This window comes from Stegostoma tigrinum, chromosome 5 (genome assembly GCF_030684315.1).
Source record: "Stegostoma tigrinum isolate sSteTig4 chromosome 5, sSteTig4.hap1, whole genome shotgun sequence".
Taxonomy (NCBI): Eukaryota; Metazoa; Chordata; class Chondrichthyes; order Orectolobiformes; family Stegostomatidae; genus Stegostoma; species Stegostoma tigrinum.
The window spans coordinates 29,066,336-29,093,102 of record NC_081358.1 but is presented as its reverse complement, the minus strand read 5'-3'; the positions used below and the strand labels follow the sequence as shown (position 1 = coordinate 29,093,102).

Sequence of the window (26,767 nt, the reverse complement as noted above, 5' to 3'; positions counted from 1 at the left end):
AAGGACTGCCTGCACTTATGTGGTACTTCAGCAAATCCTGTCGAGGGTTGCTAATTCCAGGGTCTGTAGCCATCGCTGTGCAGAGTGGTGACTCCTGTGGTGGTTCTGTAGGGACTGCTTTCCCCTTTATAAGGATTCCGCGGGACTGCCGGTGACTCCTCACTTGAATTGTAAGGGTAATCTCCATCCACATTGTCTGTCGGATTGATTGGCAAACGGTGCAATTCCTGGCTGACTTCAGCATTTACCTGGAGCCTCTCATCTGATTAACAAATTAATGTTAGAAACAAAAATAAAACACATTTCCTAGAGGAAGTAAATCAGTAATTTCATCTCGGTGATCTATTGTGGTCTAAGAAAGCAGTAGCTTCATGATACAAGACATTAATTCCCACAGCATTTCTTTGAATCATTTTCAATTCTAGGTTGCTCCAGCATGATGCCCACAAAGCAAGGTGCCTGTTTGACACTGTCTACCATGCCTAGGCAAATGTCAGGAACAGTGCAAGGCAGCTGTGGACTGACAGCGCTTGTCTTACTGAGCAATGGCCTTTTAAGGAGGGCATCAGCATCACGGATTCTGGATGATTCCGGGATCTCCGTTGAGGGATGAGTTTCTCTAGGAATGGTGTGAGGTAAGATGGGTTGGAAATCGGTCATGTTACTCACCATAATGGCTGAAACACCAGTTGAGCACACAAGTTTGGCAAAATGTGGAGAAATAACCCAATCAGCCTCAACCTCCATCATGATGGATATAATTCACACTTAGCCAAAAAAACTGTAACATTCACTCATTTATTTCGGTGTTAATGAAAATGTAAATAGCAAAGATTGCGTCTAATATTTTACTCCATTGATTTCAATTAATGACATTGCTATATTGACCCTGTTCTTAATTACTATCTATGCATGCGCATCCTGCTGTGTGGATTTGCCAGAAAGGGGACTGTAAAACTAGCTTTTCTCTAAGGTTCTTACTTCAGAATGGGTTAATATTGTCGACCAGTTGTTCCTACCTTTGAGTATTGCATTGTAACTGTAGCAAGTGTGGTAGCCAGCTTGTTATCCTTGAAGTTAGACTCCATGCAGATACAGGCACAGCCCAATTTAATCTTAAACCACGTATATTGAGGGTCACACAACAGATCAGTGATTAGCTTTGGTGCCTCACAGCACCAATTCCATCCTCGGGTGATGGTCTGTGTGGAGTTTGCAAGGTCTCCCCGTGTCTGCTTGGGTTTCCTCCAGATGCTCTAGTTTCCTCCTATAATCCAATTGCCCATAGTGTCCAGGGTTGCGCAGGTTAGGTGGATTGGCCATGGGAAATTCAGGGATAGGGTAGGGTGCAGGCCTGGGTGGGATGCTCGTCAGAATGTTGAGCGCACGGGCCAAATGGCCTGCTTTCACAATGTAGGGATTGTATAAAAGATTTCAGACTTGGTTTCAGAATTAAATAAATGAGCTTATCCCAGCCCAGGTTGCAAGAGTTGCTTAGCCTTTAGAGAAGTGAAATGGGTCATTCAGTCAACAGATCAATTTCACTATTAACTCTGCTCATCCTCTTCATTTCAAACTATCAACATATCCCTTTATTCCCTCCTCCATAATCTGTTTATCTAATGTCCCCTCAAATATATCCACTTTATGTGCATCAACAACTTCTTGTCACAGGCAGGCCCACAAATGAAGCACTCTATGGCAAAAATGGTATATCCTGTGTTTGATTGTCATACTATGTTTATGATAACTAAATTTAGTCATTCTCATTAGTGTAAACATGATTTTAAAAGTTACTTTATAAAACCATTTCATAACATTAAAGGCCTGTCAGTGGCCTGCCAGACTACTAAATCTTACCTGATAAATATAATTTTCTAGTTCTTGGTTCAATCCACTAAATCCTACACCTTTTCCAGTCCCCAAACTGTTCATAGTGATCCTAGTGTGGTAAGCCCAATTTGTACTTATATTTAATGCAACCACTCTGCTTTCTCAATAATATCCCTTGAACCCCTGTACTATTGGTGATTTTTCATGATCTTCTTAACCTGATTAAAAACTTTTAGTGATTTGTATTTCCAAACCCCTTTTAAGCCAATTTTCCAATTCTTCCTACCTGAATGTATACTATATACTTTGCTTGAAATTCATTTGTGAATCGTATTATCATTCTGCAAATTTATTACTACTTCCCAGTGTCTTTTTTTCCCCATATTTTGTCACAGTTCTCTTCTGTATTAAATAAATTTCCAATCTGATTTTATTCACAAATTTTAAAATTGGGTTTGCAATTCCTGAGTCTAAACTGCTTGTATAAATGAACAATCACAGTGGTGCCAGCACAGAGTTTTAGGGGAATGCTGCATTTTCCACTGAATAACTAGTATTAAGCTTTATGTTGTCTTCTGCTTCATGGCCAGCTTTCTTCCCATTGTGCTATTTATCCTCCAACTGCACATGTTCTGACTTTAATTGTAACCCTAATATGTGGATTCTTATTAAATGCCTTTTGAAACCTTTTAGTCGGCATCATGCAGTGCCTAGTAATGTAGCCTTTCTTTTATTACTTCAGAGAATTAAATAAGAATTAAATAAGATTTAAAAAAACTACTTTTTATAATTTTTGCTGACTGTTCTTCCTTATATTATTCATTTCCACATGGTTTTCATTACAACTTTGTGTAAAATTCTATCTTCTTTGCTACCACTGTTAATAAACTGATTGGTGTATGATTCCAAATTAGAATTAGGCTCATTGTCACATGTACACAAGTTACAAAAGAACAGGGGCACAGCAAAACATGTACAATGTTGCCTATACATGGCACCATCTTAGGTACAAGGTATCCAGGCACAAATCTTAGGTACAAAAATAAGATAAAGAAAGGAAGTTACACTACATTACAGATAATAGGTCCCTTGACTTATTCTATTTTATTATTTAGATATAGAAGTCACACTTGCTGGCTTCCAGTTCTCTGGCACTACTCCATTTCCTATGCTATATTAACATTATTCTCTACTATACCCAGCTTCTTTTAATGGACGTTAAACCATGTTTGGGATTTTATTTTTATCCTTTTAAAATTGATTGGTTTATCAATTCTTTACCCACTTATACGCTTTTCTTACTTTTTGTAATGACGTCTTCAAATGATATATGCTTATGTTAGTCACCCTGATAAATACCAACGCAAAGTAATTTTTTAACATTTCGGTCTCATCATCTTTGAGGTTATTATGCCTTAGTTACCACAGTCAAAACCTGCTTTTTCTTTCATTAATTATTTATCTTTATAATATTTCACTCTTCCACTCTATATTTCTTCATGGTTTTGCTTTACCTTTGTAAATGTTCTTTTTTCTAACCTCTCTGTATTTCCTTTTGTTATCTCTTGCATGTTGAGTTAAGTCTTCATCTCTTCTTTGATTTCAATTTTGTCTTTATTTCTTTATCCATTTGAAATTGTTGATGGTTGGTTTGTTGTATCCTTAAATTTGACTAACAATGGTTGCTTCGTTTCTATTTCTTTCTTTGCTGGTAAACTTTTTCCAGCTTACTTTCTTAATTCACATCATCCAAATGTCCATGCAGCTCACTGTGAAGTGTGGTCAAGTGCCCAGTGATTGCTGCTGTCATCTAATAAATGGTCAAAGTGCTTGGGAAAACAAGGGTTATAAAATAGTTTGTTGAAACAGTTAAGAACTAAACTATTAAACCACTGAGCAAGATGCCTGGTATAAAATTGGAGAAGATGGATGGTACTCAACATTTCCCTGCCTTGGGAAAAATAACAGCTGTTTTTACAACTCAGGAAGCAGAAGCGAAAAGCTGAAAAGACTACGGAAAGATGATAAAGCCTTTGAGCCACATTTATATTGGAGGTCTTTAAATCTGATTCATGATGCCCATTGTATGTTGCTTGCACATTGTGTTAGACTAAACAGAACAATGAATTCTTCAGTTAGTGGCAAGGCAGGAATAACCCAAATCAAGTAACCAGTTTCTCCTCAAATTTATCACATGGGGGATGTACAAAATAGTGATCTCATTACAGTCTATGCCCACCATCTGGTATCAAGTATCCAAAATTCTCCTGCAACTGCAACTCTCAAAGTTTACCATTTTCATAACGTTTCTTCAAATTGAACTTAGTGCACAGCCAGCAATATAATGTGGTGACAGTTGCACCTCTAACTAAGCTCACATAGGGAGAATGATCACTCGGGCAAAGTATAGCAGGGCTGTTAATGCTTGTGAGGTTGGACCCAAGCAAACTCAGGACAGAGAAAGCAAATGGAAATTAAATTTAAAATGTCTTTGAAGTTGTTAGGACATCCAAAAGTACTTCACACAAATGAACTTCTTTTCAAATGTAGCCTGCAGTATTTGTAACGTGGCCAACCAGATGGGCGTCATAGAACGTGAATTCCCTGACTGGGGCTGTTAATACAAAGAACAATACAGCTTGGGAACAGGTCCTTTTGCCCTCCAAGCCTGTGCCAACATATTTTGCCCTTCCATAGTAAAACTGTCTTCACTTACAGGATCCATATCCCTCTATTCCCTTCCCAGACAGGTATTTGTCCAGGTGCTTCTTGTGTCTGCTTCCACCACCTCCTCTAGCAGTACATTCCTAGCACTCATCAACCTTTGTGTGAAAAATTTGTCTCACCGATCTCTTTTAAGTATCCCACACTTCGAACCTGTGTCCCCAAGCAATTGACTCCTCCCGCAGGGAAAAAGCCTCATAATTTCTACTCTGTCCATGCCATTTAAAATCCTATAAACTGCAATCAGGTCTCTCCTCAGAATCCTGCTGTCCAGCAAAAACAGACCCAGCCCATCCTTCATAGCTAAAATCCTCCATACTAGGCAACATCCTGGTAAACCTTTTCTGTATCTTCTTCGAAGCAACCGTAGCCTTCTAGCAGTGTGGTGACCAAAACTATACACAATATTCTAAGTATAGCCTAGCTAAAGTTCTGTAAAGCTGCAGAATGACTTACTTATCCGTATACCCAATGCCCCTTCTAATGAAGACAAACATGCCTTATTACCTTATGTACCTAAAAGATGCCACCTAAACTCAAGCTAGCTAGGACTTGAACTTGCAATGCTCTGATCTGCAGTCAGGCATGTTATCCATTATATCACTCGCCTAGGCCCTGATCTGGTCAAATTGGGGAGCTCTGGCTGACAGATAAGAACAGGAGTCTCAGACAGCCTTCACTCTGAGAGCTGGCTATAAAGGAGCTGGATCAGTATCAAGGATTCTCCGCATGTAAATAAAGGATGACTGGTGATGGAATACTGGCCTCTGTGGAGTTATTTCAATGGTGATGATTGAAATGCATGCTCCTTAAGAAATTCGCTTGCAACTGTCAACTTTGAGTTGGAGACCAGCATTTCACATCATTTGTGAGGCTTGACTCATTTGATCCTGCTGTTGAAGACTGGGCCCAGTATATGGAGAGAATATGTTATTTCTTCCAGGCAAATAATGTTGCCTTCTATCTGTCCCAACAAGTAATTCTCCTGACAGCTGCTGGACCATAGCTCTGTCGGTTGTTGGCAGCTGAACTTACCCCGAGGCAGCAGAAACTAAACATTTTCAAGAATTAATGGATTTTTTTAAGGAAAATTACAACCTCAAGCCCCTTCTAAGTCTGACACGTCATCAGTTTTATTTGACAACTTGAGAACCAGGGGAATCTGTATCGCAATTTTTATTAGGTTAAGTGGCTTTCGTTTAACCCTGAATGAGATGCTGAGAGACTGTTTGGAATGTGGGATTTATGACACAACTATGCAAAAGCCCCTGCCATCTGAAGCCCAACGGGACTTCAAACAGGTACTGCAACTGGCCTTATTGTTGGAAATTGTTGTAATTAGATAATATGAGTTGTAAGTTATTCTGATGGAAGTAGAAAGCCTCGCCAGTTACGACTGAGCTTGGGGAGCACCACTTGAGTGAAGGCAATTGCATAGCCACACACAGGACATATCCTTAACAGAGGGACTCTAGGTCAGCCCACAGCAAAACCCCAAAACAAAGCCAAGCCTCGGGCAATCTTCTTAAGAATCCAGGCTGGCAAACCATTGTACTTGCAGCCGGCATATGGACTTGCAAAAGCAAAAGAGTCCCACTAGGCCTAAGTTGTGGAAGAGAGCTCGGGCCAGTATCCAGGAAAGTGTGCACCCTCGAAAGGCCACCTATATCTGTTCTGGAACAGTTACATTGCTTAGCAACATCCAAATCGGAACCAATCAAAAATAATCGGGTTAAATGGTCACCCGGTCCTAATGGAGGTTGATACTGGCGTGGCTATATCAGTGATCACAGAATCAGTCTTTAACAAAATTCACTCTTGACTCCAACCCTTAAGTTTGTGCCAGACTTCGGCCAGACTGAGAACCTATACCGGAGAACTCCTCCAGGTTAAAGGTACATCTTCAGTTCTGGTCTCTTACGAGAAGCAGTTGGTTCATTTACCACTGACTGTAGTAGATAGATCGGGCCCAAGTGTGATGGGGCAAAATTAGTCGAGAAGGATTCACCTTGATTGGCTCAACATTATTTAATTAGAAAATAGCTGCCTGAATGAAGTCCTGGTTAAATACCCGGGGGTTTTTCAGGAATGTCTAGTGACTAGCAAGGGAGCCAAAGCATGTTGACCAAGAAGCAAATCCATGATTCTGCAAGGCCTATCCAGTGCCATTTGCCTTATCAGCAGAAATAGAGGCAGGAGTCAAAACATTGGATGCATTGAGCTGCCTCCCACTGGCAGATACACCACTGGTGGTACAGCTACTGCAAAAGTCTGTAATGGTTTTAAATTTTCTGGACACATTTCCAGTCACATCTGACCATGTCAGACTTTGGAAAACAGAAAGATCTGGTCCTGGCAAAACTCAAAACAGCTGACGGTGATGTGGGAAACCAAAGGGCCATCACAACTAGAACTGAAACCTTTTTGAACCTGGAGAGACCAGATCACAGTTGAGGAAAACATATTATCATGGGAGCAGGAATGATTGTGCCAAGCAAAGGTCGCCACCAGATATTGGCAAAACACCGCCAGGGTCATCCACAGCTTCGCAAACAGAAGATGTTCGTGAGAAATTATGTCAGGTGGCCAGGATTGAATGCAGGCATAGCCGCATTGGTGGGATAGTGCCCAGAGTGCCAACAAGGACAAAAATTACCACCAGCAAATCCCCCATATTTGTGGAATGGCTGTGTAAACCCTGGACTCAGTTACACATCGACTATGCAGGTCCATTCACAAGCTGAACATTCTTAGTTATTGTGGACACTCACTCAAAGTGCCTGGCTGTGCATAGAGCTCGTTCGTCAAACACAGGGATAACAATAGAAAAACTGCGTACATTATTTGAAATGCATCACTTCTGGAAGTGTTGATCAAAGGGAATAGGCCATCATTCACAAGCAGGGAATTTAAGCATTTCCTAAAGTCAAATGGTATTTGACATGGAAGGCCAGTTCCATACCATCCAACATCTAATGGTAAGGCAGAAACAGCAGCCCAAATTTTGAGGGAAGCTTAAAGAAAACAGCCTACAGCTTCACTCAATACCAAACTGTTCCAGTTCCTATTTAAGTATGGGTCTATCCCTCACGCAACTGCAAGGACAACTCCAACACAGTTGCTAATGGGTAGAAGACTCTACACCAGGTTAAATCTGATCTTCCCAGATCTGCAGGGGAAGGTGAAAGGGCATTAGGAACGCCACGCCTGACTGAAGACTCTGCTAAGTGAGAGAGACAATCTACTTCGGGGGGTAAAGTTTAGTTTAGGAACCATAGGAATGGCCCTGCATGGGTAAGAGGCATGGCCAACATGAGGTCAGGACCTGTGACAAATAAGGTTTAGGTAGGTGGGGTCGTCCTCCGCAAGCATGTAGATCATTTGGAAGCTGCAATCTTGCACACGGTGCTGTTAGGTAGATTGGTCATGCTAAATTCTACTGTCAGGGGATGTGCGGGATAGGTGGATTGGCCAGAGTAAATGCAAGGTCACAGGGATAGAGTGGAAGGGGGTGAGTCTGGCTGGGATTTCCTTTGAAGAGTCTGTGTGGACTTGATGGACCAAATTGTGTGCATCCACGCTGTAGGGATTCTATGAAACTCATCACTATCTTCCTCACGGTTCACAATACCTCCAAGTTTTATGGCTCACGCATGTTGACATTGTTCCCGGTACACCCAGGTCAAGGCTGTTGATAAACATTAGGAAAATCAGTTATCCTAACAGCAAGCTATTGGAAACATCCCTGTGTTCTTCTCTCCAACACCTTTTCAGTCACTGCAAGGTTCTACACTTTCCAATTGGCATGCCATTGGATTGACCTCTGGTTTAGGAAGTGACAGCCATACATAGCCATCAGAGGTCCATGAGCCAAAGATAAAGTTACATGCAGTAATGCTTTCCTCCGTCTCATCATAGTTGTCTACTTATTATAACTCAAGCAATTTTGTTTCAATATTCTATATTCTATAGGCTGTTATGTGGTACTTATCAAACATCTTTTGAAAATCTATATACACCTTTCAAAGTACCAGCGTACGTACTGAAGAGGGACTGTTCAACATAACCAGCGAATTGGTAGGCATAACTGGTGCCCATGCAAGTGCAAGAGAACTAGCTCAGCAAGGTAGATGAGGGTATTGATGGGAGGGAGTTCAAATGGGTCAGTTGGAGAGGAAAAGCCACAGCAATGTAGTTGACTCTCAACTGCCTTCTGGGCAATTAGGGATGGGCAACAAATGCTGCCTGGTCAGCAATGCCCTCATCCCATGACTGAATAAAGGAATTCCCTTGCAGTAAAGGCCCACATACCATCTGGGTTCCTAATTCCTTCCTGTACCTACATGTAACTTGGTGTGTTCCTTGTGTGAGTATACCCAAGTCCATGTGAATTTCAACATTTACAAATTGAATGCTTTTCAAAAAATAGTTTGCTTTCCTACAGTGAAAAGTGAATGCATTTACACTTTCCACAATACATTCCACCTGCTACCTTGTTGCGTACTCACTTTATCTGTGTACATTTCTTTGCAGCCTCTATGTTCTCCTCTCAGTTTGCATTCCCACCTAGTTTTGTGCTACCAGCAAACTTAGATAAATTACTCGCTCTCTTTGTTTGTCATTCATGTAGATTGTATGTACCCGAGGCCTCAGCATGGATCATTATGCCACTCCGCACTTGTCAACTTGAAAATGCTCCATTTATTCCCATTTCCTGCTTCCTGTCCATTAACAAATCTTCTACTCATGTTAATATGTCACTGACAATTCCAGCAGCCCCTATTTTGCATAATATCCCTTTCTGTAGCATTTTAATGAATGCTTTTTGGAAATCCAGGTATTCATAGAAACGCAGAGGTCTATAGAACCAAAAAAGGCCCTTTGACCCAGCAAGTCCGCTCTGGTCAAGAACAACCACCCAACTATTCTAATTTCATTTTCCAGCACTTAGCTCATAGCCTTGTATGCCTTAGCATCGCAAGTGTACATCTGATTACTTCTTAAATGTTATGAGGGTTGCTGCTTTGACTATTCTTACAGACAAAGAGTTCCAGATACTCACCATCCTCTGCTGGGTAAGCATTTCCCTTATTTCATATTCTGCGTGCATTCAGATAGAACACCTTCATTCCTGTATTTATTGTCCCTCTTCTTGCTGTCATCCCTTCTTCCAGAATGCTTGAAGTTTGATTCCTACCCCTTTCCAAACACTTTGTCCTAATTTTGAGTGCTGCAGACTTTAATAGCCACTCCTGAGTTCTCTTTTCTTTTCATTCTTTTTTCATACTTTTCCATGCAGTTGAGTCTACTTCCACAGATGTTAACCTGCTGCTTTGTTTCTCATTGGCCATTATACTTCTTGGAGTTTTACCCTCCCTTCCACCCCAAATTTCTACTTTAAAGTCCTGTTGACCACCATATGCTTCAACTAATAAAAGCCCATATGCATTCCTGACACCTCTTCTAAATATTCTATAGTTACTGGCTCCCCTTTATCTATGTTACTAGTTACACGCAAAAGAATGATAAGTTAATTAGAGCCATGTTCGCTTGTTCCAGTCATACTATGTTTTGAACATATTGTTAAAAGTCTTTCTTAATTGTAGATTTTGGCATTTCCCTCCTGACTGATGTCAGGCTAATTGGCTTGTAGCTTCCCATTCTCCTTCTTTCTTTCCTTGAATAGTTGGGTTACATTTCTTACTTTCTAAAATGCTGGTCATGTAATGTAAGGAATTTTGGAAATTTACAACCAGCACGCCTACTTTCTTTACCACGCTCTCTTTTAAAACTTTAGGATGTAAGCCATCAGATCCTGGGGATTTGTCATTTTAGCCCCTTGAATTTCTCCAATGTTTTCTTTGCTGATTTCAAGCACCCTTTAACTCCTGATTTACTCTGTATTTCTGGTATCTCTTCAACTGTGAAGGCAAAAATATTGTTCAATGATTCCGCCTTTTCCTCCTTTGTTTTTTTCTTTCTTTACAGGGTCACTGGACCTAAATTGTTAACTCTTAATTTCTCAACACAGATGTTGCCAGATCTGTTGAGATTTACCAACAATTTCTGTTTTTGTTTCTTTCATTTGTTATTCTTTCCCTTTTAATCAACTGTCTGCCGGTCTATAAAACACTACCAATCCTCAAACTTGCTAGCGTTCTTTGCAAAATTATAAGGCCTTCTTTTAATCTAATATGACCCTTAATTTTTTGAGTGAGTGAGAGATGGATATTTTTGCTGAGTGTTTGTTTTTCAACGGAATGTGTTTTTATTGAACATTTTTGAATTGTTTCCTGTAATGTTCCCAATTGTATTTTTACCGCTACACTTTTACTCTATGTAACCAAACAACCTTAACCGCACTACCCCACCCCCCAACATATATGCAACTGACTTTACATTTCAGATTCATGTCTGTGATTAAAGTATGGCACTTTCAAATTTGATATAAAATTCCACTGTGTTAGGATCACTATTTCCCAGTGGAAATTTGTTGTAAGATTAGTAATTAATTTTGTCTTGTTGCACAATACTAGATCTAAAATAGCAATATACCTAGTTGGTTCCACAACATATTATTCTAGAATACCATCACAAAAATATTCTACAAACTCATTTGGCACTGTTGTCAGACTGATATTTGCACATTTGCAGTGTAACCGTTCTCAATTCATGCAATAAATATTTAATTTTTATTTATTAACATAATTAATTTTCCCCTTTATTTATAAAACTGCATTAATAAAGTTCAACCAGCCGACTGTGCAGAATCATCATGGGTTAGAATGTCAAAAGCAACTGTGCCCAGTTTTGTGTCAAACACCCTTCTCAAGTATTGAAATAGACACTGGCGTATGATGTTTGTTGTGGACGTTAACCTGGAGAATGTATCACATTAGTTCTGAAAGTGCCTCAGCATGCCATTAAAGAAGTTTACCGGTGACAGAAAAATGTTATAATTGGTACTAATTCCTTTTGAGTCCTGAAAACAGGAAGCCTTCAAACAGTTATACAGCTCTCTGGTGACTCAACTCATTAAGGCATTGAGTAGCTGAGTCACAGAATGGGAAGTCCCAGATGCAACCCTCACTGTTCACTGATACATGAGCTCATGTCAGCCAGGATGGCAATAATGATGCTTCATTTGGCCTTTGTGCCCATGGGTGCTTGAGGAGGAAATCATCAAGAGTTTTAATATCAGTCGATGTCCAAAGGCAAAAGCACTTTTGAAGATATGAGAACTGGGCGGAATTGGTTTGACCATAATAATTCCCTGTTCAAACAGATTACTAAGCATTACTCAGTAATAAAAACCGAATGAGATTTTCATTTGTCCAAAAGTGGGTGGGCTCCAAATAGAAAGACGTGGAAATTTAGAATCTCCTCAGTTCAGAGGACTGACTCTGAGCTGGCTGGCCACAACCAATGTTTTAAAAAAGAAAGAAAGCTGTGCAGGGTCCTCTTGTGGCGCATCAGTAATGTTCCCATTCAAGATTAGGATCAAGTCCCATCTACTCCAGAGGTGTCTGATAACATCTCTGAACAGGTTGATTAGAAAATTAAGTTAAATAAAAATTTAGAAAGCCATGAGAAGGAAAACAATGGGATTTTAAAATACAGCTAATAACAATGATTCTTGCTGAAAATTAGTTCTAGGAAAATCAGCAATACCTCTATAAACTTGTCAATGGAACTAAACTGTATGTTACCTAGACCAATGCATGTTTGTGGCTAACTAACCAAATATAATCCTATGCTCACCCAATCTTGTTTCCCTCCAGTATCCACACAAACATTAGGGCCAATGGATATCATTTATGGCAATAAACTCTGGCTGATTGCTGATTTTCTTCATTCCACCAAGGGATGAGGGCTGAGGTGAATTAAAATAGCTCAACTGTTATCCATTAGAGATTAATTAACTTAGAATAGCCCTTAAATTGACAGTGAGTTGGTTAGCTCACTTGGTTGGCCAGCTAGCTTGTAATGCAGAGTGGTGCCAACATTGTGGGTTCAATTCTCACTCAGATTATCTTGAAGGAGCCTTCTTCCTAACCTCTCACCTGAGGGATGGTAACATTCAGGTTCAATCATCACCAGTTTTGTCTCTCTTTAATGACAGAGTAGCCCTACAGTCCTCTGGGACTAATGTAACTTTTGACCACAAATTGAAGTCAAAGACATTCTTTGTCTTTTGGCAGTCTCTTTAAGAAAGAAGGATATTTGTATGGAGTATAGTAAGAGCTTGTGTGTGGAACCTATTACCCTGGGTAGTTACAACACTGTTCTGGAAGACCTAGAGCCTCTCCTGTTGCCATTGGCATATTCATAATTAGCATTTTTGGCGGAATCATAAACACTCCTTCTTTGGTCATTGTTTCCTTGAGTGGGACTTCAACTCAGAGTTTTTGGCTCAGAGCTATCACACTATCTACTGTGCTACACATCCTCAAGCTGGAAATTCACTGTGATTGGCTCAGTGGCTTCACCAACTCAGTTATCAATGAAATAAATCTTCATTAGTCTTAATAAATGCTAAGATTAATGTTATCCCACATATGTATGACAATTTCTTGCCATAGAACAGGGTCAGGAATTCATAATTGTCTTGAAGTAAGTTGATTCATCAGCATTTGTGAAGGGCACAGATATTATCATCATATTCCCCAAAAATCGGCCAGTTCCACCTCAATGTTAGTGTCACTGTATAGTGGCTTGGTTTTACAGAGATGCAAACTGGACTAAATCAGCCTTGAAATCGTGTGCAGTGTATTTAATCCAGGAGTATGACATAAATTCCAAGAAGATAGTCCCCAAACAATCAATTGGACCACTTGGTAACTTTCTAAAAATTATTTCTGAGTGTTTAACTGTCGGTAGGTAGAAATGGGCACATTATTCTCCTAATTTTCAAATTCAGTTACCATCCTGAAGCCTGTGAGGGCATGTGTGATCATTTATGCATTGACCTGTAGTCTCACTGTGTAGAGAAGAACAGGGAATCAGCAACTACTTCAGGTCTGCTGTTATTCTGTATAGGTAACATCTGCACACTTATGATTTGTTCTGAGAGTGTTTAGCTCAGTAAGAAAACATAGGAAATTGGAGAAGTGCAGGTTACTTGCCCTCTCAAGTCTACCTCTTCATTCAACTTAGCAGATTTAGAAGAATGAGTGAGTATCTTATAGAAACATATAAGATTATGAAGGGAATTGCTAAGAAGCAGGGAGGTTGTTTCCACTGGCCAGTGAAACTAGAACTAGGGACAGAGCCTCAAAATAAGGCAGAGCAAATTTAGGGCTGAGTTCAGGAGGAATTTTTTCACCCAAAGAATTGTGAATCTGTGGAATTCTCTGCCCAGTGAAGCAGTTGAAACTTCCTCATTGAATGTTTTTAAGGCAAAGATAGATAGACTTTTGAACAGGAAAGGAATTATGGGTTATGTTGAGCAGGTGGATGAGTGGAACTGAGTCCATTAAAACAATCAGCCATGACCATATTGTCATTTCCTGTTCTTTTTCTCAGGGGATGGTAGATTGAGCCAATCTACCATGCCCTGAGAAAAAGAACAGGAAATGACATCACCAACCCAAGGAAACCTAACCAGATAGATAGAAAGCGGGACATAACACCAGCGCTTCGTCGGAGGCTCACTGATGATGTTACCTAGAATGGTGATGAAACGTCTGAAAACTAACCTTCCAGCTCAGTGAGCAAACTCACATCCAGAACCTCAACCTGAGCTACAAATCTTCTCAAAACTCGCTAATACTTGATTTAACCTACATGTGACCCCAGATCCTCAGAAATACATTTGACTCTTAAATTCTCTTCTGATATGGCCCTGTAAGGCATTCAGATAAAGAACAAGTAGGGATAGGCAACAAATTTTGTCAGCCCAAGAAAAAGGAAATAAAATCCACATTCACTCATACCAATCCTACCTTATTTTTAATTTCCAGTTATCATTTCCTTTAAATAGATACTAGCTTTTTCCCTGTTACAGACATTATGCACACAGGTCTGCAGTTCACCATTTCCTCTCTCCTTCTTAAGTAATAGGTCTACACCAGCTACTTCCAATCTGTAGAAATCACTCCATAGTCTATAACATTTTGGTAGATGCCCATCAAGGTATCCATTACCTCTGCAGTCACCTCTTTCAAAGCTCTAAGATGTTGATCACATTCTCCAGGGGTTCTATCAGTTTTCAGTCCCATTAGTTTTTCCAGTACTACCTTTTCACTGATACTCATCTGAGTACTGCTGTCAGAGACATTCTGTTAGATAATGGATTCCTGATCAGATCATTTCTCACTGTATATTGCAAAGGATGGGCCTTAGCCATTATTTCTTTCCCCAGCCTTTGCCAGATTACCCTGGAAGCATATCAGACATTTGACCAAATAGGGAAGCTCACTGTTTCACACCACACATCAGCAACAAGTGGTGTCTGCCACCAACCAGATGCTGCTGTCAAGCCAAAAAATCATTCGGCCTATCACACGAATGAATTTCGGTGCCAAAGTGATGCTTGGAATGTAAGCCATATGGCCCAAAGATTGCTAGATGATATTACTCTGAATATCCCTTCGGCTATTCACAAAAGTAATGACCATTCCCAACCAGCCCATGCTTCTAAATCTCACAACAGTGTCCAAACTTTGATATGATTCCACAATTGGGCAGCATGTGGAAAATCATCCTGGTTGTGCGATCGTTCTAGGGCTCATTTCTCAGGACAATGCTAAGACCAATCAGTGTCAACCAGCCTGGTTTAAAATTTAAACTAAACTTGGCAGGTGACTGTCATATCTAACTTGTGCATTCACTTTGGCAACACCTCTACCAACCAGAGTCCACTTGTTAGCACTCTCCTCAGCTACAAATAGAAGTTGCATTCCCTCGATTTTGGTCATTCTTGCAAATTGTTCTGATGCATGCATGATGAAAACTTTTGACAAAATATATCTTTTCTCAGCAATACTCAAGTTCAATCCCAAAAAAGGGCTATTTACAATACTAAATTCTTTCAGTCTCTCATTGCCTTGGTTCTCAATTATTCCCAGGAGATCTTGTCTTCATTATCCTCCAAAAAGACAGACACGAAGTATTTATTTAGTTTTTCTGCCATTTGCTTGTTCCCCATTGTAAAGTATTCTGTGTTTGGCTATTATGAACTCACATTTATGTTTGACAATATTCTCCTTTTCTTGCTTAACTGTAGAGCCTTTACAGTCTGATATGTTTCTCAAACTGTTCTTTCATATTTTTTTGTTATCAGTTTCATGAATTTGCTAAATTCTAAAAGGTTCTCAACTCTGAGGTTTTCCAATTTTTTGGCAACTTTGTAAGTCTCTTCCCATCATTTAATATGATCATTAACTTCCCTTGATAGCCATACTTGTCTCACCTTTCCTGTTGGGTTTTGTGTCTCAAAGGAGTATAAATTCTTTGTGTTGATTATTAAGTCACTGGCTGTTGTTGGTCTACCATCATAATTTTTAAAATCACTGACCTGTGTGGAGTTGCACCTGGTGATACTTGAGCTCATGCGCTTCCACAAAGTTCTTGTCACAGATTGCACAAGCAAAGCCTTTGTCTTTGGCATGTGTGCGTCTCACATGGCTGTCGTGAGCTGCATGTGAGGCAAAGGCTTTGCCACAGTGTCGGCATTTAAAGGGTTTCTCTCCAGAGTGTTGCCGAATGTGAGTCCGCAAGATGCTCGAGGCAGTGAAGGCCTAGAGGCAGGGAAAAGCATAAATTTATTTGTGATGCTTATAAGAATTGCCAAAGACAACATAAAAACATTTAAACTCTTCTCTCCAACATTCATACCACTGGATCTAGCTGAATTTAAGATCTCTTCAATATTTTTATCGGAACCAGCTACATGCAGTAGTTTATTCCAAACATTTGTCACACATTATGTTTTTTCACATTATTGGACAGTTATCTCTGAGCTACTGGTTCCCATTACACGGTCATGCAGAGTTAAGAGCAATGTCTAAATAAATGCCTAGGATCTGCTGTAACCTATGGACATGTAAGATACATGTCTTAATAAAAATCGAAAGAACTGTGGATGCTGGAAATCAGAAACAAAAACAGAAACTAATAGAAAAGCTCAGCAGGTCTGGCAGCATCAATGGAGAGAAATCAGAGTTAAAATCCTCAGAACTGTGTCTTCTTGGTTGCCAACTTTAAAAATCCGACAAGCAAGCTTTGAATTTGTTGCCAAGTGTGGCAGACCCAGGTGTCAAGAATTGGCAAAATTAGCATGACTCCGAACTCAACATAAAAAACATATTTTAAGAAATGAATTTACTTCCTTATCTGCAACAAAAACAGAAATCTCTGAAAAATCTCAGCAGGTTTGGCATCATCTGTGGAAAGAAAGCAGAGTTAACATTTTGGGTCCTGTGACCTGTTTTCAGAAAACTTTCGTTAGTTTTTTTATTTCTTTACTGTTTTAAATGTTCATTTATAGTTCGCTATTTCTTTTCACTACATGCCCTGCTCACAGTAACAGTGCAAACAGATACATGAACCTACCTTGTTGCAGTAAACACATTTGTATGGCCGCTCTCCTGAGTGAACTCTCATGTGTTTATTAAGACTGGATGACTGTGAGAAGCTCTTACCACACACTGAGCACTGTTTAACAGAAAGAGTCACATTTTATAAAGAGATGTAATGTTTAGCATTATCTCCTGCATATAATTAAATTGATTGTCAACATTACACTGAATTATATGGAGGAAGGAGTTGGCTATGGCAATGCAGGGTAAGTAAGTGTAATGAAATTTTAAGACGATAATAAGTGGGAACTGGACTACGCAATTTGGCCCCTTCAGTCTGTTCCTCCTTTGAATAGGATCATGGCTGATCTGAGATTTCTCATGTTCATTTTCTTGTGTTTTCCCTGTAACCCTTGATTTCCCTACTGGATAGTAGTGGAATGCCATATGAATTGGTGTAACAATGCATTTGAGCACAATGGGTTCATACCCTGTTGATTCTCATATCTCTTAGCTGTGTCACCAGAAACAGCTATGCAAGCAAAGTTTTGGCATCTCTCTAATTGATGATATAATGTCATGCTAAGAGTGAAGTGAAAGCAAGAGTGTTCTTAAGTAATTGGTTAGAAAAATTCATAAAAGCTTAAACAAGATTTAGAAAGTTCAAAATAATTGGGAAGAATATGGTTTTGTGAAAGTGAGGTCATGGTTATTTAATATTTAATAGTTCATACAGAAGATATAATATTTCTTTATTGGAATACCTTATGCTGTGGATAGGTTGACACCCATTGGTCCACTGTTTCTTGGATTTCCAGAAGGAATTTGACAAGGTACTACATAAAATTTATTTCACAAAGTAAACACTTATTATACAGGCGGTAACGCACTAACAATGATCGAGAGTTGGCTGGCTGACTGAAAACAGAATATTTATAAATGGGAGATAATAAAGTGTGAAGCTGGATGAACACAGCAGGCCAAGCAGCATCTCAGGAGCACAAAAGCTGACGTTTCGGGCCTAGACCCTTTATCAGAGAGCCTCCTGAGATGCTGCTTGGCCTGCTGTGTTCATCCAGCTTCACACTTTATTATCTTGGATTCTCCAGCATCTGCAGTTCCCATTATCACTGATACATATTTATAAATGGGCCTTTTTTCTGATTGGGAGGATGTGAGAAGAGGAGTCCCATAGAGGTCTACATTGGGGCTTCAACATTTGCAGGTTATTGGAACAACTTAGCTGAGGAAGCGAAAGCATGGTAGCTAATTTTTGCAGAAAACAAGAAGTTGGGTAGGAAAATGTGTTGTGAAGAAAGCACAATGAGCTTATAGACTAATACAGAAGGGTGAGTGAGTGGGGAAAAAATCTGGCAGATAGAGTATATTGTGACAAAGTGTGAACATATTTATTTTTTCAGGAAGAATAAAGAAACAGAATATTGCCTAAATGGAGGATAACTGCAGAATTCTGAGGTGGTGAGTGATCTAGGTGCTCTAGTACATGAGTCACAAAAAGTTAGCAAGTAATTAAGAAGGCTAATGGAATGTTATCTTTTATTGCAACAGGATTGAACAGAAATTTAAGGATGGTGTTTTAGGGGAGGTTTTCTACATTGAGATCTAGAAAAAGAATTGGATTCTCTTGTGAGGAAAGATAGATCAGGCTGGGATTATTTTCACTGGAGTTTACAAGACTATATAAGATCCAGAACAGTCTTGACAAGATAGATGCGGAAACAATTTTCCTCTTGTGGGTGAGTCTAAACTAGGGAGCACTGTTTTTAAGATTTATCTCCATGGAGATGAGGAATTTTTATTTCCATTTCAGAGTTGTGCAACTTTGAAACTCTCTGCCTCAGAGAATGGAGGTGGCATCATGGAGGTTTTGCGGTGGCAGTAGATAGGCTTTTGTGAGGCAGGGGAATCAAAGATTATCAGGAGCAGGTGGAAATGTGGAATTTGAAACAAACAGAGCAGCCATGATCTTATGGAATGATGGAGATGGCTCAAGGAGCTGAATGCCCTGTTTTCATCTCCTAATTTGTGTGTGCATATGTTTACAACTGCAACAGTACTCCTGACAGGAAAGTAAGCATATTGATAAATGGATAATGGTGGCAGTACTGAGAGAAAAGTAATCACATTGTTGACAAATCATTTCTGATTTTCCAAATGTGTTGCTTATGTGTATATGTAGCCAAATGGTCCAGACATTTTGGATGTAGTGCACATCTGCTGAGTTAGACGGTTGTCTTACATTTCAGGTGCAGAATGGTGGAACTGAAGAAAGTGTTTATCAGGATTGATACTGTATCTGTAATTACTTCATGGGGAAGTAAAACAAAATCGATACAAAGCGAAGTACTGGGCCATACTAGAATTTAAAACAAGTGCCATCAGCATATTTGTGTGATTTCACAACCTAGATTGTTGCAATAGTATTGAAAAATTTGTATCAATATGTGTTTGTCTTCCCAACATTTCCACTTTATTAGACAATAAATCCCTAAATGACAATTACAGCATAGAATATTCCTTACAATTTTTCAGGAATCATTTAATGAGATGGGATAGCTAAAAGAAAACTTACGCCAACGGTTTACTCCTGGTAGCATCTAATTCAAATACAACCATGAATTTTTTTATTACAGAAGGAGGCCATCTGGCCCATTGTGTCACTGCTGGCTATAGCCTTTGCAGAAAGAAAGAGTCATGTCATTTGAAGTGAATCGGTGGGTATGTGATCCAATCAAAAAGAAATCATTTCGTCGAGGTGTATAGCAGGGCATACTGAAGTGTTTATGTACAACTGCAAAGTGAGTTCATTGGGATGTTCAAATTCACAGCATTAGGAAGGATATTGTTAAATCTGAAAGGGTTTTGAAAAGATTTACCCGGGTTGGAGGGTTTAAACAATAGGACTGGCTGAATAGACTGGGGCAGTTTTCCCTGTAGCACGAAGGGTGTGAGGTGACCTTATAGAGATTTATGAAATCATGAGAGGCATGGATAGGGTGAAGAGAGGAAATATTTAAAAGGGGCCTAAGGAGCAAGCCTTTTTTTAACACAGAGAGTGGTGCGTGCATGGAAAGAGCTGCCAGAGGAAGTGGTGGAGGCTGGCACAATGACACCATTTAAAAGGCACCTGGATGGGTACATGAAGGGTTTAGAGAGATATGAGCCGAATGTTAGCAAATGGGACTAAATTAATCTGGTCGGCATGGACTGCTTCACCAAAGGGCCGTTTCCGTGCTGTATAACTCTAGATTCTATGACCTCCATGAATTGTCGTGGCTATTTATGGAAATGGACTCAGAAAGTGAGGATTATTTTCAAGCAGAAATTGCATTCCATCAAATGTTTTGCAATATTGCGATTTAGTTCCACTCATTACCGACTCCGGGGCATTGGGGGCTGACGAAGCGAAAGCAGTGAGCACAGGTCCGCTGCACACGGACAGTAAGATTATAGAACAGTTTGAGGGGAAATTCATTCGTTCAAAATAGGGAGCGGACCGAAACGCAATGCGTGCGAATTCACGGACTGCGTTTGGGGATGTGGTCCTAATAATATCGGAGATAATGCGGTACCCCTGCGAAACAGGTAGGAATTGAACCCGGTCCTCCAGGTCCAGAGGTAGGTACTTTGTGTCCGTCAGGGACTGGCCTTGGAGTTCGGCCTTTCTGGTGCCCATTCAGGAATGAATAAGCAGCTGGCTGTGGGAGCCGTACTCACTTTGTGGGGCCGGTGTTTCTCATGAACGTGGAGAATGTGGATCCTCAGTCTGTCTCTCTTCTCGAACGACCTGTTACACAGGTGACAGGGGAATTTCCGATCTCCCTGATCCACACAGCGGGTGTATTTCAGATGTTTGTCCCTGTAGTATTTGTAGGCGAATACCTTCCCACACCTCTCACATTTAAAACCCTCAGCGGACTCTGCCGATGGAATGAAAGTGGCATTTTAGTCAAGCGATCGCGGCTAATGACAGTAAACCGCAAAAGGGCAGAAAATCGTTTAAGTGTTTTAACCTTCAGCCTGCTGTGCGAATGGGCTTTCAGTCATTTCCTTTAAAGTGACCGGGATTCCCATAAACTGGAGATAGCAGTCCCCATACCACACCAACAGCTCTTGCTTCTCTGCCACATCCTTACAGGTTTCGTAAAAGATTTTGCCTTCGCTCTGGACAGCCGTTAAATTCTGTTCTTGGGGCGTCCTGGCGCAGTTCACCAAGGCCATCCAATTACTAGCCGCCCCTTTCCCATCGATGAAGTGACTCAGTGTGCCGCCTTCAAAAATCTGGAACACAATTTGTCCCAGGTGAAAGACAGAGAGAGAGCATACAGCTGCAACTATTCCTTATTATTGTCCCGTGTGTGTGTGAGAGAGAGCATATAGCTGGAACTATACCATACAGTTGTCCCATGAGAGAGCAGACTGACAGCACAGACCCGTTCCCCAACTATTGAAACCAGATTCTCTGGGAGAGTCAACACTCAAACACACCCTCACCCTCCACGACTGGCATTCCGTCAGCTGCAAACTTTTAAAAAACAGCATTCGGATATCCTGCTCCCTGTTTGAGATGCCCCGAGTGTAATTCTCACCTCCCACATTAAGGAGTTATCGTCGTAGGTTTTAATTTCACTCGTATTCACCACTTTTCCTGTAAATGGGCCGAATCGGACCCCCTTGGGGATCAGGGTTTGGCAACAGAAGACGCCGAGGTGATGCACTCCGCCGTAGAAAGTGTGAGAGACCGCGAGTCCTGCCAGAGAGCGGAGACAGAAATGGGTCAATGCCGCTGGATGGGGAGAGAAAGGCTGGGAGAGCGGTGAAGCGCCCTCCACCACCACAGCCCCGAGTCTGTCCCCCAGCCCCCAGTCTGTCCCCCAGCCCCCAGTCTGTCCCCCAGCCCCGGGTCTATCCCCCAGCCCCCAGTCTGTCCCCCAGCCCCGAGTCTGACCCCCAGCCCCCAGTCTGTTCCCCAGCCCCGGGTCTATCCCCCAGCCCCCAGTCTGTCCCCCAGCCCCCAGCCTGACCCCCAGCCCCCAGTCTGTCCCCCAGCCCCGGGTCTATCCCCCAGCCCCCAGTCTGTCCCCCAGCCCCCAGCCTGACCCCCAGCCCCCAGTCTGTCCCCCAGCCCCGGGTCTATCCCCCAACCCCAGTCTGTCCCCCAGACCCGAGTCTGTCCCCCAGTCCCCAGTCTGTCCCCCAGCCCCGAGTCTGTCCCCCAGCCCCGAGTCTGACCCCCAGCCCCCAGTCTGTTCCCCAGCCCCGAGTCTGTCCCCCCAGCCCCCAGACTGTCCCCCAGCCCCGAGTCTGTCCCCCAGCCCCCAGTCTGTCCCCCAGCCCCCAGCCTGACCCCCAGCCCTAAGTCTGACCCCCAGCCCCCAGTCTGTTCTCCAGCCCCGAGTCTGTCCCCCAGCCCCCAGACTGTCCCCCAGCCCCCAGTCTATCCCCCAGCCCCCAGTCTGTTCCCCAGCCCCGAGTCTGTCCCCCAGCCCCCAGACTGTCCCCCAGCCCCGAGTCTGACCCCCAGCCCCCAGTCTGTTCCCCAGCCCCGAGTCTGTCCCCCAGCCCCCAGACTGTCCCCCAGCCCCCAGTCTATCCCCCAGCCCCCAGTCTGATCCCCAGCCCTGAGTCTGTCCCCCAGCCCCGAGTCTGTCCCCTAGCCCCGAGTCTGACCCCCAGCCCCCAGTCTGACCCCCAGCCCCTAGTCTGTCCCCCAGCCCCCAGTCTGACCCACAGCCCCCAGTCTGTCCCCCAGCCCCCAGTTTGTCCCCATCCCTCAGTCAGCACCCTGGTCTGTCCCCTAGCCCCCAGTCTGACCCCCAGCCCCCAGTCTGTCCCTCAGCCCCCAGTCTGTTCCCCAGTCCCCAGTCTGTCCCTCAGCCCCCAGTCTGTATCCCAGCCCCTCCCCAGTCTGTCCTCCATCCCCCAGTCAGTTCCCCAGTCCCCAGGCTGTCACCCAACACTCAGGCTGTCCCCCAGCCACCAGTCCGTCCTCCAGTCCCCGGTCTCCAGTCTGTCCCCCAGCCCCCAGGTTGTCCTCATCCCCCAGTCAGTCCCCCAGCCCCCAGACTGTCCCCCAGACCCCAGCCTGACCCCCAGCCCCCAGTCTATCCCCCAGTCCCCAGTGTGTGCCTCAGCCCCCAGTCTGTCCCGTAGCCCCTCCCCAGTCTGTCCCCCAGTCTCCAGTCCATCCTGCAGTCCCCAGTCTGTCCCCCAGTCGCCAACCTGTCCCCCAGCCCCCAGTCTGTCCCCCAGCCCCTTCCCAGTCTGTCCCCCATCCCCCAGACAGTCCCCCAGTCCCCAATCTGGATCCCAGACCCCCATCCCCCCTCTGTCCCCCAGTCCCCAGTCTGTCTCCCATCCCCCAGTCTGTCCCCCATCCCCCAGTCTGTCCCCCAGTCCCCAGCCTGTCCCCCAGCCCCTCATCCAGTCTGTCCCCCAGCCCACAGACTGTTCCCCCAACCTTCAAACCCACGCAGCCTCCTGAGTCCCACCATTAGCACTAACCACCAGCCGCACCACCCCCCATACCCACACACATGCCCAGCAGGATGTGGGCCCCATTGCCGAGCTCTGACCAGGAAATTCGGCGCTGCCTGCAGCACTGAGGGCTGCCAAGGAGCCAGAGCCCTGGCTGGGGCCCTATTCCCCAGGAGTTTCTCCCCATTTCCTGAGTAATAATTATTTCTCAGGAGCAGCCGCGCTAGAGGCCTGCCTTGTCATCAAGGCGCTGCTGTTTGTGGGATCTTTCTGTGTGCAAATTACCGCCATGTGCACCGCACTCCAAGCGAGACGCCATTGGCTAGAAGCTGCTTACGGAGATCCTCAAACATTGAAACATTTGGAAATGTAAATCTGATTTTCTCATTCTGGCAGCCTCCCTCCCTCCCCTCATTCACTCACTCATCTCCCCATCCCAGCCTCACTGGTTACCTTCTCCCACTTTCCCTCCCTCCCTCACCATCCACTCTCCATCATCATCTCTCCCTCACTCCTTCCTCCCCAACCTTCCCTCTCCCTCCCCACCCCCTCCCTCCTCAACCCTCCAATTCCCTTCCCAACTCTCATTCACTCACTCATCCCTCCCCACCCTCTCTCCCTCCTCCAACCTTCGTCTCCCTTCCCACCCCTTCCCCCTCCCCAACATTCCCTCCCTCCTTACCCCCTCCCTCTCCACCCTCTCCCTTGCTCACTCCCTCCCCCTTTCTCCCTCCCCACCCCCTCTCTCTCCCTCCTCAACCCTCCGTCTCCTTTCCTACACCCTCCCGCTCCCTCCTTAGCCCCTCCCTCTCCACCCACTCCCTCTCCCTCCCTCCCCAACATTCCTTCTTCCTCCCCACCCCATCTCTCCCTCCCTCTCTCTGCTGCCCTCTCCCTCCCCCTTTGCCTCCCTCACTCACCCACTGGGATTTCTAGACACTCTCTGTCCACCGCCTGGTACTGGTCCTCCAGCGCACCTGCGGGATAAAAAAGCAGGGAGATGGTCACTGGCCAGGCCTGGCATTCTGCAGGAGAGCTGCTGCTGCCCGGCCCCGTTTGGCCTCAGTACCTGTGTTGCCGGAGATGCGCAGTCCTGAGAAAGCGTGGGGGGCGAGTTGGTCAGCACTGGCGGAGTCCATTCGGCCGTACAGCACAGTGTTGAGATGTTCCTCAGTGAACGGTGTCCTCTCTGCCCCTGGCATCAGACAGGGTTGGTAGTGCAGGGCCTCCTGGTTGCCCAGACCACTACCCACTGCCTTCCGCGGCTCCAAAGCGACAGGGGAAACCGGCAAAGTGCTGCTCAGTGCCCGAGACTGACCCAGGAAGGAGAAACTGCTGAAACTGAAAGGCAGGGCCGAGCTGGAGCCGGGGCTGGCCCGGGGTGGCAGAGGCAGGAAGGGCCCCCCGTCCAGGAACCGGGGCTGGGGCACCAGGGAGCTGATATAGCTCGGGATCCTGGGCGCAGGGGCTCGCTTGAAGCTTTCGATGGCGAAAAGCTGGTCCTTTCCCGACAGCGACATACCAGTTGTGCAGAAAGGCGAGACCTTGCGGGGAAGCAGAGACAAATGTCACCGGACTGAACATATTAACATGCGATTGGGCCAATCAGTGTCATTACCCAGGGATTAACAAAACGCATTTGTGACCATTCCCTCTTTGTCAGTAATTTACTCCCAAACTGGTAGGTTTCTGTAAACAAAATAAAACCAAATTGCTGGAGAAACTCTGCACGTCCGGCAACATCTATGGGGAGAGAAAAACTGTTAACGTTTCGAATCCAGGCACCAAATGTCACTTCTCAAAGGACACCTTGGGGCTTGTAGTGTCCTTGCCTCGGAGCTAGTAGGTCCAAGGCCCACGTGCACCGGAAGGTGTGTCGCAACGTCTCTGAACAGATATAAAACATATTTCAATCACATTTCCTCGGATCTGATATCATCGCTAGGCTAGAATGATTGGGAATGAAAATGGTACCTGGCACTGAAGGAAAAGCTGACCACAACAGTGTCAGTCAGAGGCACTACACTGGGTACACACTGTGAGCGTTTCCAGAGAGTCAACACCGATCTAACTTCTTTCCAAAACCAGTCTTTATTAAAGCTGATAGCAAATCCGAACCAGGAACTTTTTAAAAAAAACTCAACAGACGTTCCATTCAAAAATATCTATGGAAGAAAAATAAAACCATATTTTGAAGGACAATCTAACAAAGACAATTTTATACAAACTGGACATTATTCATAATGGTTAGAAAATATAAATGTATTGTAAAATGTTATTTCCGGGGCATTTGATAATCGGTTACTACAACAACGTTGAAACTATACAAATGCAGCAAGATTTAGCGACCAGGCTGAGTTCCACACCGTCAAGTAGACACTTCGGCACAACGAAATTTACATTCGATTTCAAATCAGATTCGTGGCAAAGATTAGATTTACGAACTAAAACGTCCTAAAGACGTTTAAAGACTTGTCGTTTCTGAACAAAAGTTTCTCGTCCTTTTGCGAACGAGGTGAAAAAAAACTCGTTCTACCCGCCCCGTGTGTGCGGGAACAAACAAAAACCCAGATTCCAGCTTTTTGTAAAACAAAAGCCTGGAGAACAATCGGGTCCCAAATTACGGCGCGACACTAAGAGAAAGATAATGAACAGGCTATCGGCTCGTTTCTGAATGAACAGCCCGCGGCGATTAACCAGCCTAGAGCCGGAACAAAGGCAATGCTGGGCTTTAGGAACAGTGTTGGGGGCCAAGTCTTTTTCAAAAGTAAAATTCGATCATGAAACAATTCAAATAGAACTCTAAAATAAAATATAGCGGAAGCTGGAGGTCTGAAACAAAAATAGAAATTGCTGGAGAAATTCAGCAGGTTTGGCAGAATCCGTGGAGGGACAGCAGAGTTAATGTTTCGGCTCCACTAGTTCAGTTAACTCTGTTTGCTTTCTCTCTCTCTCTCTCCAGACGCCGCTAGACCTGTTGAGTTTCTGCAGCAATTTCTCTTAGAGTCATACAGCACGGAAACAGACCCTTAGGTCCATGCCGACCATCATCACAAACTGTACTAGTCCTACGTTGTCTGCTCCTGGTTTACACACTTTACCTGGGAATCAGAAACAGAAGTTGCTGGAAGAGCTCAGCAGGTCTGGCAGCATCTGTGCAGAGAAATCAAAAGTTTACCTTTCAGATCCAC

General features: G+C 43.5%; 1 protein-coding gene across 1 annotated transcript; it reads right to left on the bottom strand.

Moving 5' to 3' along the window:
* Nucleotides 1-50: 50 nt before the first annotated feature.
* On the bottom strand, nucleotides 51-25,096 carry prdm14 (PR domain containing 14). Its single transcript, XM_048528770.1, has 8 exons — nucleotides 24,646-25,096; nucleotides 24,497-24,553; nucleotides 21,689-21,849; nucleotides 21,113-21,380; nucleotides 20,817-21,019; nucleotides 17,113-17,214; nucleotides 16,076-16,298; nucleotides 51-262 (listed from the first exon to the last, which is right to left on the bottom strand). The coding sequence occupies exons 1-8, from the start codon at nucleotides 25,094-25,096 to the stop codon at nucleotides 51-53; spliced, it is 1,677 nt and encodes a 558-aa protein (XP_048384727.1).
* Nucleotides 25,097-26,767: the final 1,671 nt, after the last annotated feature.

What these genes read in the sequence shown, in the direction of transcription:
- prdm14 (XM_048528770.1), bottom strand. Translation starts at nt 25,096, where the DNA reads ATGTCGCTGTCGGGAAAGGACCAGCTTTTCGCCATCGAAAGCTTCAAG. An exon ending in ATAACTCCTTAATGTGGGAG is followed by an intron (nt 21,381 to 21,688) that starts GTGAGAATTACA and finishes ATTGTGTTCCAG; the next exon opens with ATTTTTGAAGGCGGCACACT. An exon ending in CCAGGTGCAACTCCACACAG is followed by an intron (nt 263 to 16,075) that starts GTCAGTGATTTT and finishes TTTGTTAATCAG; the next exon opens with ATGAGAGGCTCCAGGTAAAT.